The 16,368-nt window shown below is 42.4% G+C and overlaps 1 protein-coding gene across 1 annotated transcript in view; it reads right to left on the reverse strand.

The window, feature by feature from the left end:
- LOC126184466 (facilitated trehalose transporter Tret1-2 homolog) overlaps positions 1–16,368 on the reverse strand; it is a 315,517-nt gene that overhangs the window by 159,689 nt on the left and 139,460 nt on the right. Inside the window, exon 2 of the mRNA XM_049926857.1 lies at positions 6,221–6,365. Within this exon, the coding sequence (XP_049782814.1) occupies positions 6,221–6,365 (145 nt within the window). The remainder of the gene's footprint in view (positions 1–6,220; positions 6,366–16,368) is intronic.

The raw sequence follows: 16,368 nt of genomic DNA on the forward strand, positions 1-16,368 counted from the left end.
CATATTCTAGGATTTTGGTTTTTAGACCGTGAAATACAACACCTTCCATCTCATTTTCTGTCACATCTGTAACGAGTTCGTCTGTATCCGCAGGGCTAAGTCTGGTCGTCAAGTTTCTTCAAAGCTGCCAAGTGCATTTGAGTCATCGTTTTACTGGACATCAGTTCTGTGTAATGATTCTGAATGGCATTTCTAATATAGTTTGGTCTTGTTAAAATAGTGCCTTCGTGGGATTTTAGTTCAGTTAATATCTTTGTTCTTGCTCTTTTATTCTCGCATATTAGGTGGCACATGGACGTCTCTTCATCTTTTGCCGTATTATCCATCCTAGCTCTGATTTTGAAACCTTGTATCTGTATCCATTCTGAAATTAATATTTTCGTTAGAACTGTTTTAATTCTGGAATAGTTTTCAATTACTATAGCATATCCCGTGAATATTTCATCATGGATTGCTGAATTTTTTGTTTAGTGCATTCTGTCCGCCATTTTATTACCGAATCATACGTACTGAAATTAGCTTCACTTTCATTACACGCCTGAGTGAACCGCTGTCTACATTATGGATCTTCTATGTGTGCAACATTGAATTTCCATTGTCCTTTACCTCGGTACGTTTCCTGTTTCTTCAAATTCAGAGTGCAAATATAAGCTGCATGGTCTCAGAAGCTGGATGGCCAAATCTCAGTTTGCAAAATTTGGTGTTTGAGGTTATCTTATTCGGTCTAATCTAACTCCAGAGTGATCTGCCACGTGAGTAAAACCAGGCGACGCTCCAAACTTGTGTTCCCACGTATCGATTGAAACAAAGTCCTTAACTATGTGTCCTAGTTCCAGCGATTTGTTAAAATGTGGTGTCTGAGTTTTGGCCTTAGTTACAAAGCTAAAATCTCCCCTGAGGATTAGTTGGTCCGCAAATAGCGGAAGCATCTCTTGTTTGAAGGATTCCGCTCTGCGTCGCCTGTTGGTTGAGCCTGATTGTGCACATACACTTACGATTCTAGTATTATTGATGGTCACAGCAATTCCTCTAGTTCTTTATTCTTGTCAATAATTCCTCCTTTTGTTAGGATTGCAGTACCCAAATCAGAACCACGTCACGGGTTTGCTATCACGTTGTAGCCAGGTATCTGTTCTAAATTGGTTTCTGCTACCTTCTGAAGCAACAGGACATCAGTGTCAGCAGCGTATATTAGGTCTTAGATGTTAAGCTTGAGAGAACTTCAGATCTTATTTATATTTAATGTAGTAATTTTATATGCTTTCAGATTACTCACTTGTGGTTGTACTGTAGTGACTATGAATATTCTACATTTTAATACACGTCAGAGCCCTCTTCTTTATCATCTTCCTATGTACCCACACTTGTGTCTTCGTGTGCCGCTTCAGTTGTCTTCGAAGGATATTCAGTAATTCTGGAAGTCACTGGAATCTCCCCCATATCAGCGTCCATGTTTCCGTCTTCTACCTCTGCTGCCCAGTCAGTGGTGGTAACACCCTTTAACGTTATACTGCGACATTATTGCTGTTCTTATACCTGTCTTCTCAGTATCCTGGTTCGCCAGTCTTCGATCCTTGGGGGTTTAGCAGTTTTTTGACTCTCGTTGGTATCCAGAATTTCTTGTTGGGTTTGTGTTGATATGCGTTCGTCGGTTATTGCTCTTTCCTTCTTCTCTTTGTTGGAGGAAGTTTGTTCTGTTGACGGAGTCAGAAATTTTTCTATGACTTCATTTACTTCAGTATCAGTTGACGGCTCTTCTTTCCTCTCAGGAATAGCCATAGGGGTCTCAGAGTGCTTCTGAATGCTATTTTCGGGAGGGGGTTCAACATTATTTTCTCTAGTCGGTTGTTCGGTCATTTGACGAAGTGCCGCCGCTGCGTAAGTAGTGAACAAAATTGTCATCTTCGGAGGCTCCACTGTTTCTCCTGTTTGCAGCTGTGCAACTCGTCTGTTGATGCACACGAAAATGATTTGGCGAATTGCAGATCGCGCACGTCCTTGGTTGGCCGTCATAGATAACGAATCCTCTATACCCAATAACGTTAATGTATGACGGTATATGTCGTTGAAGGTCCATCTTCAGCTGCCAAACACCATTCAAAACTGGAAATTTACGGGCATTTGACCATTTCTCGGCGAATTTAGATGGAACTTTCCCATAGGGGGCAATCACTACATTATTTCCTCTGCAGAAACTTCAAAAGGTAATTCAAATATCCTAATAGCGAGTCCTGCATGATTAGCAGTAAGCTCACCGTCATTGTGATTGAACTGAAGTGACCCACCAGTGGATTCCACAACTTTCCCGTATGATTCGAAGTTTTTCAAATTCAAATACATGACAAGTGATAAGTGATGTCTGATTGTATCCTCAGATCGAACTTTAACCACTTCTTCTAGCCAATGCTCGACTTTAAAAGACTTGGGTCGGGCAAAATACTGATCGGAAGTAAATTACAATGTGTCTTTTCTATTAAGTTCAGCCAACACTGATTGTTCTTTACAGAAGACTCAGACTACGGCAAAACGCTGGCGTAAAGCCGTCGGCACACGGACTGTGCTGTCGAACGTTAAAGTTGAGCGTGCCAAGTTCAACGTGCTGCTGAACGCCCGGGAACGATGCGACTTGTGCATACGGTACGTGGGCCCCAACGTGGTATATGCGATTGCAACGCACTCCAGCGGCAGGTGAGGGATGCTTTTAGTTCGTAAATCACATTGTTTACTGAACGGGCGCGCGTAAAATTCCCACGCTAACTCTATTAAAACGCACATTTCCTCCATCATCCACGAAAAGGAAAGTACCATGTCCAATCAATAAGGACACAGGCTTATTAGAGTTCCATTACAAACACTGCGGTACAAATTTGGAATACTTCTCCGCATAAGATAAACATTATTTCATCATTCCCACATTTTAGTAAAACCCCAAGGTCAGTCTCACTTGATCACTGTTCCTACCCAGTAGCAGAATCTTTGCAACTTCTGAATTACGAAGTGTAAAAGAAAAAGGAGCAAAATATCTTTATACAAGTAGCGCAAGCTGTGCTGTAGATTAAGCCAATCGAACAAAGTCATCCCTCAAAAATAGGTGAACTTATATTTACATAACATCAAATATTATAGTATATACTTATATTAAACTAATAATAAAGTATCAGAACCTAATAAGAACGAGAATGTTAGGAAGAAAAAAAAAGGAAGTGGCAAGACACGAACTATCAGCCCAACACACACTACAATATCAGATACTATACCAACAACACGCCGAGTGTTTCTAATCATAGTATGTTACCCATTGCTGAAAACCTTAATCGTACATATGTTACTAATTTAAATTTAATTATAACAGATTGTACCAAGAACAATACGTTTTGGGTGAATCTTCACTGTGTCGCTGCCTTCAAATAGCCTACTCTCATAATACGAAAGTAACAATAATTCTTTTGCCACGAATATGATGTTTCTCATTATTTTATTGGAACGAATCACGCAGGTAACAACAGGTTTTCCAGTGATTCTCGATTTGCTGGTGCTCAGAAACAGCATATATACATATAGGCATGAAATGAATGCCAACATGGCGCCTCACAACTCTGTACTGAAGGGGGACGGCGTATGTGTGTCGTAGGTGGCGTTGTGCCATCTCATTGGTCAACGCTCAGACGCACGCTCAGAATATCTGACATGCCAGATATTGCTCTGCACGTTCTGAAAGACTCCCGAACGTGTTATTCCACGCTATGACGTCATAAACTCGGCACGCTCAACGCTCAACGCTCAACGTTCGGATGCAAGGTCCGTGTACCAGCTTTACGGTGTGGATGTGAACAAAGCCAGCCACTGCGCGAAGCACTACGGAACAACCACTCGCCACCACCGCTGCAGGTAGACTGACCACTCAGCCACAGAGGCGGACTTTCTGTCAGCAGTGTGTCATAAGCGTTTGACCACGAAGTTTTGATACAACCTGTATTTCAGTAAACTTAATTGTTAGATCTTGTCCTTGTCTCTTATGAGCAGCTACGACAGATTGAAACGTAACTTACAAATATAACTCTCGAGCTGCTAGCGTCTGGTGTTGGGCGAGGCGATGGCGTGGCCGAAATTGAGCAGACGGGTAAGAGCAGATAGCGGCAAGGGGAGTCGTTGCCAGAATGGCACGCGTGTGGCTGTCAATGTCCTCATTACTCACTGTTGCGATTACTGAAAGTATCTATTCCAAGAAAATTTTGTTACTTCCCTATTTTTATTACTGGTGCATCTAAGCAGGATTTAGTACCGTGTCCCCATTGTAGATATTATTGTTATTACTGTTGTTATTGTTCCTCAAGTAATAGCTTTCGAACTTCAACTGAATGCATAAATAAAACTGAACTCCGGCTAAAAAAATACAGGGCGTTACAAAAAGGTACGGCCAAACTTTCAGGAAACATTCCTCACACACAAAGAAAGAAAATATGTTATGTGGACATGTGTCCGGAAACGCTTACTTTCCATGTTAGAGCTCATTTTATTACTTCTCTTCAAATCACATTAATCATGGAATGGAAACACACAGCAACAGAACGTACCAGCGTGACTTCAAACACTTTGTTACAGGAAACGTTCAAAATGTCCTCCGTTAGCGAGGATACATGCATCCACCCTCCGTCGCATGGAATCCCTGATGCAGCCCTGGAGAACGGCGTATTGTATCACAGCCGTCCACAATACGAGCACGAAGAGTCTCTACACTTGGCACCGGGGATGCGTAGACAAGAGCTTTCAAATGCCCCCATAAATGTAAGTCAAGAAGATTGAGGTCAGGAAAGCGTGGAGGCCATGGAATTGGTCCGCCTCTACCAATCCATCGGTCACCGAATCTGTTGTTGAGAAGCGTACGAACACTTCGATTGAAATGTGCAGGAGCTCCATCGTGCATGAACCATATGTTGTGTCGTACTTGTAAAGGCACATGTTCTAGCAGCACAGGTAGAGTATCCCGTATGAAATCATGATAACGTGCTCCATTGAGCGTAGGTGGAAGAACATGGGGCCCAATCAAGACATCACCAACAATGCCTGCCCAAACGTTCACAGAAAATCTGTGTTGATGACGTGATTACACAATTGCGTGCGGATTCTCGTCAGCCCACACATGTTGATTGTGTAAATTTACAATTTGATCACGTTGGAATGAAGCCTTATCCGTAAAGAGAACATTTTCACTGAAATGAGGATTGACACATTGTTGGATGAACCATTCGCAGAAGTGTACCCGTGGTGGCCAATCAGCTGCTGATAGTGCCTGCACACGCTGTACACGGTACGGAAACAACTGGTTCTCCCGTAGCACTTTCCATACGTTGACGTGGTCAACGTTACCTTGTACAGCAGCAACTTCTCTGACGCTGACACTAGGGTTATCGTCAACTGCACGAAGAATTGCCTCGTCCATTGCAGGTGTCCTCGTCGTTCTAGGTCTTCCCCAGTCGCGAGTCATAGGCTGGAATGTTCCGTGCTCCCTAAGACGCCGATCAATTGCTTCGAACGTCTTCTTGTCGGGACACCTTCGTTCTCGTCTTCCTGTCGGGACACCTCCGTTCTGGAAATCTGTCTCGATACAAACGTACCGCGCCACGGCTATTGCCCCGTGCTAATCCATACATCAAATGGGCATCTGCCAACTCCGCATTTGTAAACGTTGCACTGACTGCAAAGCCACGTTCGTGATGAACACTAACCTGTTGATGCTACGTACTGATGTGCTTGATGCTAGTACTGTAGAGCAATGAGTCGCATGTCAACACAAGCACCGAAGTCAACATTACCTCTTTCAATTGGGCCAACTGGCGGTGAATCGAGGAAGTACAGTACATACTGACGAAACTAAAATGAGCTCTAACATGGAAATTAAGCGTTTCCGGACACATGTCCACATAACATATTTTCTTAATTTGTGTGTGAGGGATGTTTCCTGAAAGTTTGGCCGTACCTTTTTGTATACTAAACAACTGGATGTCAATACAGAGAAACGCCTTACCCCGTTCTATATTACTTCATAACCATGGGAATATTTTGCAGATTTCAAACATTAAAACATGTGTTAAGTAACTAGACTGCTTTCAGAAACATTAGTAAAGTAATACACAATTAATAAATAAACTGAACAAACTGTTCATAGATTACTAAAAATAATGAATTGTTTGACTTTATATGCTGTGGTATGGACAAATACCTGAGGTAACGCAGGCGCCGTTTCCACTTGTACTGTAGTTGGTTCATATACATTGTTGAGACTTTTCAACTCTTGGCAGTTGACAACAACCGCCTGCACTTCCACTTTCTGTGGGTCGGAAATGCAGCAGCTACGCTCATCATGTCTGCAACCAGATAAAGAGAAAATGCTTGTGAATTTGATAGGTAATACACAGCGTGTAAAATAGCCTCTATAACAAAAATAAAGTGCATGTTCAACGATGGCTACATGTGCCCAAAAGTACACTAGAAAGATATATTTTCACACTGTGTGCGTGAAGGCAAAATTTTAATGAAACTGTTGGGCAGCATTTCGGAATGTAATCACTCTCACGAACATTACATTGCTATGTGGCCCTTCTTTGTAATACACTGTGTGTTTCTTGAAACGAAGAAAATATAAGCTGCTGTTATACATTCATATGTTTGCTCCAGAAACCACTGTACATTGTATAGGTAGGTACAGGGTAACAATTATTGAACCATATGAAATAAAATCGTTATAACTTCTGAATGGTTTGTGTTAGGAGGTTGAAACTCCTCGGTTGGCCGCGGGGCATGATGGGAATTAGTACGCTCAAGCGCACGCGCCTTGTTCTCGTCGGCCATTTCCACGTGAAAATGTCACGGTACAGTGTGTCTGAGCGTACTCCTCCTTCCTTTCTTAAGTACTGGTGTACTGTGCAGCATTCCAGTCTTTAGGTACGGATCTTTCGTCGAGCGAGCGGTTGTGTATGACTGCTAAGAATAAGTCTGTTGTATCAGTATACTCTTAAAGGAACCTAATTACTACTAGGGCTATCCGGAAAGTAAGTTCCAATCGGTCGCGAAATGGAAACCACTGTGAAAACCAGATGAAGCTTTGCGTGGACGTGTTGGACAGTGTCTCTAATACGCCCGTCGATCGCGTCACGTCGCTCTTTTAAGGCGTGAGCGCACTGTGAGCGCGTAAAGATGCCTAGAAAATTGTGTCTCCCGCCAAGCACGAGGCCCCTGTGAGAAATTTACCCCGTAGCTATGCAGCCCACATAACAACTGTCATGCGTATCACCTTTCAAAACAATTCTCAGCCGCATTCTGCAGGGGCAATGAAGATGCTCCTGCAGCGTTTTCGATGGGAAATGTTTGATCACCCACAATACAGCCCGTAATTGGCTCCCTCTGAGTTTCATCTCTCCTCACATGAATCAGTGGCTGTGAAGACAACGTTCTGGGCACGGACAGCGAGCTGTAGACCACTGTAGAGAATTGGCGGCAAGCAATGGCGGCTGCCTTCTATGACGAGAATATTGGAAAGTTGCTACAACGCTATTACGAATGTCGAAGTCGGAGCGGCAAATATGCAGATTACTTTGCAGAAGGTGTAGCTAACTGTTGCAAATAAAACATTTTTGCTTTTCACAGTGGTTTCCATTTTCTGGCCGATCGGAACTTACTTTCCGAACATCCCTTGTATATTGTATGGAACGGAAGTCTTTCCTTTGTTAAGTGATCTAAGCTACTTCGTTATACCTAGGGTATCTGCTTCTAACGTACTAGTCTTGTCAGCTGTTCTTGGTTCGAAATCTGGAGTATTTACTCCGTCTCTCGCTCTGTGTGTAATTACTGCTTATGAGCTATGATTGTTCGGGATCCCGTTTTCATTTATTTACAATGTAGTTGACTTGTCACGCCGAATACGCTGTTGAACTTGATTCAACGCCAAATGAAAGGCGCTATTGCGCAGGCGACCTTGCGTGACAAACGGCTCGTGGGAACTGTCGTGACTGGCTACGGCCACGCTGTTGGCCTCCGCGACTCACACGGTTTGCATGCCATGTATGTTAAACGAAAAAAAAAAACTTTGCATCAACGATCCCACTACGATCCATGTTATTGTCATTTCGAACACTCCCTAGAATGGGGAGGTCGAAACACAACACGTCCAATGCTAGAGATATATTCTGTTGCTAAGGACCAAATAATTTCATCGGGTCGTTGAACCCTAACCACCCTTCCCTTTCCAGTTTCGCAGAGTAAAGGTTGGAGTCCACAGCAGCGAGTAGACTAAAGACGGAGAAAACACGTATGTCAATCTACATCTACATCTATACTCCGCAAGCCACCTGACAGTGTGTGGCGGACGGTACTTTGAGTATCTCTATCAGTTCTCCCTTCTATTCCAATCTCTTATTGTTCGTTGAAAGAAAGATTGTCGGTATTACACTGAGTGGGCTCTAATCTCTCTGATTTCATCCTCATGGTCTCTTCGTGAGATATACGTAGGAGGGAGCAATATACCGCTTGACTCCTCGGTGAAGGTATGTTCTCGAAACTTCAACAAAAGCCTGTACCGAGCTACTGAGCGTCTCTCTTGCAGAGTCTTCCACTGGATTTTATCTATCATCTCCGTAACGCTTTCAAATGGCTCTGAGCACTATGGGACTTAACATCTATGGTCATCAGTCCCCTAGAACTTAGAACTACTTAAACCTAACTAACCTAAGGACATCACACAACACCCGTAACGCTTTCGCGATTACTAAATGATCCTGTAACGAAGCGCGCTGCTCTCCGTTGGATCTTCTCTATCTCTTCTATCAACCCTATCTGGTGCGGATCCCACACCGGTGAGCAGTATTCAAGCAACGGACGAACACGTGTACTGTAACCTACTTCCTTTGTTTTCGGATTGCATTCCCTTAGGATTCTTCCAATGAATCTCAGTCTGGCATCTGCTTTACCGACGACTAGTTTTATATGGTCATTCTATTTTAGATCACTCCTAATGCCTGCTCCCAGATCATTTGTGGAATTAACTGCTTCCAGTTGCTGACCTGCTATATTGTAGCTAAATAATAAAGGATCTTTCTTTCTATGTATTCGCAGCACATTGCACTTGTCTACATTGAGATTCAATTGCCATTCCCTGCACCATGCGTCAATTCGTTGCAGATCCTCCTGCATTTCAGCAAAATTTTCCATTGTTATAACCTCTCGATATACTACAGCATCATCCGCAAAAAGCCTCAGTGAACTTCTGATGTTATCCACAAGGTCATTTATATATATTGTGAATAGCAACGGTCCTACGACACTCCCCTGCGGCACTATTACTTCGGAAGACTTCTCTCCATTGAGAATGTCATGCTGCGTTCTGTTACCTAGGAACTCTTCAATCCAATCACACAATTTGTCTAATCGTCCATATGCTCTTACTTTGTTCATTAAACGACTGTGGGGAACTGTATCGAAAGCCTTGCGGAAGTCAAGAAACACGGCATCTACCTGGGAACCCGTGTCTATGGCCCTCTGAGTCTCGTGGACGAGTAGCACAAGCTGGGTTTCACACGATCGTCTTTTTCGAAACCAATACTGAATCCTACAGAGTAGATTTCTAGTCTCCAGAAAAGTCATTATACTCGAACATAATACGTGTTCCAAAATTCTGCAACTGATCGACATCCCTTCTGGAAAACGGGGATGACCTGTGCCCTTTTCCAATCTTTGGGAACGCTACGCTCTTCTAGAGGCCTACGGTATACCGCTGCAAGAAGGGGGGCAAGTTCCTTCGCGTACTCTGTGTAAAATCGAACTGGTATCCCACCGGATCCATCGGCCTTTCCGCTTTTGAGCGATTTTAATTCTTTTTCTATCCCTCTGTCATCTAGTTCGATATCTACCATTCTGTCATCTGTGCGAGAATCTAGAGAAGGAACTACAGTGCAGTCTTCCTCTGTGAAACAGCTTTGGAAAAAAACATTCAGTATTTCGGCCTTTAGTCTGTCATCTTCGGTTTCAGTACCATTTTGGTCACAGAGTGTCTGGACATTTTGTTTTGATCCACCTACCACTTTGACATAGGACCAAAATTTCTTAGGATTTTCTGCCAAGTCAGTACATAGAACTTTACTTTCGAATTCGTTGAACGCATAGCCCTCCTCACACTACATTTCGCTTCGTGTCATTTTTGTCTGCAAGACTTTGGCTATGTTTATGTTTGCTGTGAAGTTCCCTTTGCTTCCGCAGCAGTTTTCTACCTCGGTTGTTGTACCACGGTGGCTCCTCTCCATCTCATACCATCTTGCTTGGCACATACTCATGTAATGCATATTGTACGATGGTTTTGAACTTTGTCCACTGATCCTCAACACTATCTGTACTTGAGATAAAACTTTTGTATTGGAAATATTGTAGGTGAGAGTGTTGTACTTGGAGGATAGTGTACCTACGAACACGTGATGTTTCCAGATCGGTGTTTCTACCTAGTGATTGATTTTAGAATCACACTACGTAATGCGCACCAAAAACCGCCATAAACAGTTACCAGCATTTTCTACTGTCCCTGTTCTGAGAAATGAGGTTGTGTTTAGTGCAGCGTTTGTAAATACTACGAATTCTACATATTTAAGTGCTGTATAATATACCGAAGTTATCTGAGGATATTATTAATTCTTCAGTTACAGAGTTTTATAGTGAGTAAAATCTTGTATATTTCTTAAAACTACTGGCATAGCGTATGGACGATTAAGCCATATTCGTCAGTCATGCACCACCTTTTACCTTGAAAAGGAAGGTCTTCTACCACGGAAAACGTGATATTTGCAAATGAACTGAGTTTCTTTAAAGTCTTAAAAATTTTCCCTCTCATAAAAATGGAAAGTGTTCTTAGTTGCTAGTAGTTTCTATTTCAAAATGTTTTTAACTTGTAAATGGTTTTTCATTATACATCTTCTTAATTAGATTTAATTTACTGATTATTAGCGTATGGCAGCCCGCATCTCGTGGTCGTGCGGTAGCGTTCTCGCTTCCCACGCCCGGGTTCCCGGGTTCGATTCCCGGCGGGGTCAGGGATTTTCTCTGCCTCGTGATGGCTGGGTGTTGTGTGCTGTCCTTAGGTTAGTTAGGTTTAAGTAGTTCTAAGTTCTAGGGGACTGATGACCATAGATGTTAAGTCCCATAGTGCTCAGAGCCATTTAGCGTATGGCAGAGTAATAACGTAACGTATATACTCTTAAATACAGTATTGACAAGATTTTCCGATAGTAACATATTAACATTTGAATAGAATCTATATACCTAGGTACATGACCATGTTGTACCTGTAACAGATTTCCATCTTCCTTTCGGATGGATTTTTGCAATCTTGTGAAAAGACTGCTGTATACATAAAGTGAATGCTATTATTGAAAATGGAATAAGAAAACACGCTGACGAAAAGGAAATCGCAACAGCAAAAAATAATTCCTGTAGAGTAATGAAATTTCGGGAATAAGTTTTTCTGTGTAACATGTTTGAGTGATTAACATTGCAGGATCATAGTTTAATGTAAGCTCGAGATAGGCCATTGCAAATGTCAAATGCTGTTACGTTAATAACCGGTGTAGCCGCCAGACTGTTGCATGCAAACATTCAAACCTGCATGCATTTTGTCGTGCAGGTGCCGGAAGTCAGTTTGTGGGATGGAGTTCCATGCCTATTGCACTTCGATGGTCAACGCTGCAGTTGTCATTCGATAATGTTCCATATGTGCTCGATTGGAGACAGATCTGGTGATCGAACAGACCAATACAACATATCGACACTCTGTAGGGCATGTTGGGTTACAATGGTTGCACGTGGGAAAGCGTTATCCTGTTGGAAAACACCCTCTGGAATGCTGTGCATGAATGGCAGCACACCAGGTCGAATTACCAGACCGACGTACATATTTGCAGTCAGGATGCGTGGGATAACCACGAGAGTGCTCCTGATGTCATACGAAATCTCACCGCAGACCATAACTCGAGGTGTATGTCCAGCGTGTCTAGCACGCAGACAGGTTGGTTGCAGTCCCTCAACCGGCTTTCTTCCAACCAACACACGGTCGTCACTGGCACCGAAGCAGAACCAGCTTTCATCAGGAAACACAACAGACCTCTAACCTGCCCTCCAATGAGCTCTCGTTTGACACCACTGAAATCGCAAATGGCGGTGCTTTGCGGTCAGTGGCATGCACGCTATAGGACGTCTGACGTAAAGTTCGTTGTGCCACTGTGGTGCCAACTGCTGCTCAAATTGCTGTTGCTGGCACAACCATACGCCGAATACGATTGTCTTCCCTCTCGGTTGTGACACGTGTCCGTCTGAAGCACGGTCTTCTTGCGAACGTACATTCCCGTGACCACTGTTACCAGCGGTCATGCACAGTGGCCACATTCCTGCCAAGTCTTTCTGCAATATCGCAGAAGGAACATCCGTCTTCTCGTAGCACTATTGCACGACCTCGTTCAAACTCAGTCAGGTGTTGATAATGGCGTCTTTGTCAGCTTAAAGCATTCAGGACAGTTACAGTGTGTCTTTAAAGCAAACCTGATTTGCATCCCTGTAGTTGCGCTACTGGAGTCTCTGTTATGCGACGGGCGCGAAAATTCAGGAGACATCACCTTTCAGATGTAGAAACACGCCTATCAACTTTAGCTTATGTCGCAGAACTCCTCCTTGGTGTTGCGATTTTTTTCCCTTCAGTGTATATTAAACTCCTATTACAGACCAGCCCAGCAGGAGAAGCCTGTAAAATGTTCCGCGGTGGAACACTCCTCATAGTCAAAACATAATCGACCACAGGCATAGATACCGGAAACAAATGTTCACTGGACAGAATACTCGCCGCCCCCTTAAAAGAATTCATTGGTCACTTTGGTCGTCGGTAGTGTAGACACTATACCAGGCGCTTATGTTAGCCTTCTCAACGGACGGAAGTGTGTAAGCGCTAGTCTGTTATGGAGAAACAGCGCATTAAGATGGGTCGAAATAGAGACTTTGACAGAATCGCAGAAAAGAACTATCATTCAGACGAGCCCATGAGAACACCGTGAATGAAGTTGCCTGATTTATTGGTGTTTCAGTGCGGACTGTACAACGTTTCTAGAACAAGTGGTCTACCACTCACAGCCATGTAACACGGCGTAGGAGCAGTGCTCGTAAAAGATCCTAACCGACAAATACTGGAGACGAGAGTCGCGTCTTGTCAGAGACAGTTTCAAACGCTCTCAGTGAATGTAGGTCCATCTGAATCAGCTTCCGAGCGTTCATTGTGAAGGGAACTGCATTCGATAGATATTTGGAGTTGGGTACCTCACGAAAGGCCATTACTCACAGCGACCCACAAATATGCACATCTTCAGTGGGACAGTCAATACTGGACAGCAGCTGACTGGAGCCGTGTAGTGTAGTCGACGGGTCGGGATTTTGCTGTTTTTCAAATGTTGCAAGTGGTCGACTGCACTGATAGTCCAATGAGGTGTTCAGCACGTAGTGTTTGGAGGAGGTAGATCAGGCCAGACGTGGTTCTGTTATGTTTTGGGACTGGTTTTCTCACCACGATTTGGACCCAGACATTCATGTTACCATGAACATGAACCAGGATGTTTATTTCAACAGTCTTGGTGACCTAGTATCTTGTACAATATTATGACGAGTATGCTGTTGGCATACCCGTCTTCCAAGAAGTAAACTGACAATATCCATGTGTACAGGCCGCTTTCGTACGTCAATGCTCAGACGATGAAACGTAGCAAACAACATTCCTCCAATTTGGCATCTAATAAAAAGATCGCTTGAACTGGATACGGCATACCGAACAAACCTGCAGACTCTCCCTTGCCGAGTTGAGGCTAGACGTTGTGTTACGCGGTATTAGCGTGATGTCGCCTTTAGGTGGCTTTCTTTTCTCCGGTGTACTTAACGTAAATAAAGCCATTAAAGCCTTAAATATTGATAACATGATTGTTTCAGAGATATAATAAGTGTGGCAAAATGAATTATAGTTGTAAAAAGTCGTGTAAGTATCCGCAATACCTCTTACAACATCTATAGCAAAATAATAAACGAAAGACTAGGAAATATCTCGGATATAAGTTTAACGAAGGAGCAAGCATGTTCCCGAAAGTGAAGATCATACATAGACGACGTTTTTGTACTGAAACAGATGATTCAAAAGAGACGAAAATTTAATCTGCATTTGTGGATTATGAAAAAGTATTTGACAGAATTCACAGAGACAAACTATGGGCAATAATCGAAAAAAGAGAAATCTCTAAACATATTATCCAAACCACAAAAAGCCTATAAATGAACACCAGAATTAGAAATGACCCGGTTAAAGACATAACACCTGAGATACAAATCAAGGTGTAAAATAATGGTTCAGCCTGTCATCAACATTATTCAATATCTATACAGATGACACGATCAGGGAATGAATAAAAAATAGAACACCATCAGGCATAAATACTTGGAGAAATACATAAACTAATTACTCGCGGATGATCATGTTTTCATACAAAATAGCGAAGATAAATCACAAATAGCATTACATAAACTAAACGAGATAAGTGCAAGTTACAATCTGACTATATCCATAAATAAAACGAAAACAGCGGCCTTTTAGATATTTACCCAGTATGACCAAAATATTCCTCAATAATAAACCGCTAGAACAAGTAGCCCATTTCAAGTATTTAGGAAGTGTCATATCGTGTGATCAAGATATGGATGTACAGAAAAAAATTAACACTTACTAGCATATATGTGGGACAATAAGAAGAACAATGAAGGCTAAAACAAGAAAAGAGACACAACTGAAATGTCGTGGCAATTCCTACTTTACTTTGGGGCAGAAAGTTGGACACCGAAAAATAAAGATTTACGGCAACTAGAAACATCAGAAATGGAATTTCTAAGATCTGAGAAAGGCTTCAAAAGGCAATCCAGTATAAAGGAAAATGGAGGGAACGTGTAATCCTTATGTCACCACAAAGCATTCCTAAACTAGCAACTGATTATAAACCATGAGGCAAGAGAACTGTGGGAAGACAGAGGATGAGATGGTGAGACCGGAACTGGCCCTAGACCTAACCCTTGAGTGGCAGAAGAACAAGAAAATTGGTTCTCTTCGGAGAACACAAAGAACTATTCGTGGCTGTTGTTCACATAGAAACTCAGCCTGCAAAGTTAGTCGTGTCAGGTAGATTTCGTTTTTATGACTGTCCTTCGATATAACGTTTAGTCGATATAATTGAAGAAACATGGCTGAACATAATTTCACATAACTGAAGAATATCGAGTGTAATGAAACGTTCACAAAAGTAATGCGTGACAAACACGTTTGTCAGCAAATTAACTGTCGTGCAAGGATTCAGCTAAATGGTCGCGAAAGATTTACAAATCCCCAGGCGGGTTGTTCTAAATGTCGCACACTCTCTTCTAGCAAAGGACGCCACTCGGTTCGAACAGGAATTTGTTTTCAAACATTTGTATTCAGAGGCATCTTACATAGCTAACCATGCTTGCGACAGATTGTGATTGTGTTGCTCTTTGTTTGTACACAACACCGCTTGCAGTCTTTGAAGAGGCGGGAGATGTTGGAGATTGGGGGGCAACACGCCTGCACAGACGGTTACCTCAGCAAGTAGTTGACGCGTTTAGAATACGTGTGTTAGTATTGTCATACATATGCAGCAAATATGAACGAAACCGTTAATGTTGGAAACGTATTAAATATGTTTCATCCAAGTTACTCGTAAGAAGGCGTTAGCCAACAGGAGACGTTGTAGGACAGTATGATCACACCTCCGCAATGTATTTTGTGGATCTGATTATTCAGTAACATGAATATTCATTTGACTGCTCAACTGAAGATACATTGGATAGGCTAGGCGGTGAAGAAAATGTGTTTATGGACGACAACGCGATTAATAGTGTTAAAGATTGTGTGCTATTGGCAGTGGCGGAAAGAGTACTCCTCGAAGAGAAGCTATCAGTTCTTGTGACTATGAACCTTCACTAGAAAAGAAATCCAGTACTGTTAGTATTTTAACCAGATTTTAGGAAGAACGTCTTGAACGTATTTATGATGATTATCATATACCTCCATGTAAAGTTCGTTATTGAAGACACATCCATCTATAAAAAGCATATCGAACATCAAAGTAATATATGACTACGTGGGAAAAAATATGTAACGAACATCTGTTTCAAGAAAACAAAGCTAACAAAGAACGGAAATTAAAACAACGCATTGTATCCCAATCTGACATAGCAAGGAATGAAGGAAAATGTGGCCATTACTGGTATCTGAAATATTGAGCAATGCGAAAAGCAATAGAT

Source organism: Schistocerca cancellata, chromosome 4 (assembly GCF_023864275.1).
Source record: "Schistocerca cancellata isolate TAMUIC-IGC-003103 chromosome 4, iqSchCanc2.1, whole genome shotgun sequence".
In the NCBI taxonomy this organism is placed as follows: domain Eukaryota; kingdom Metazoa; phylum Arthropoda; class Insecta; order Orthoptera; family Acrididae; genus Schistocerca; species Schistocerca cancellata.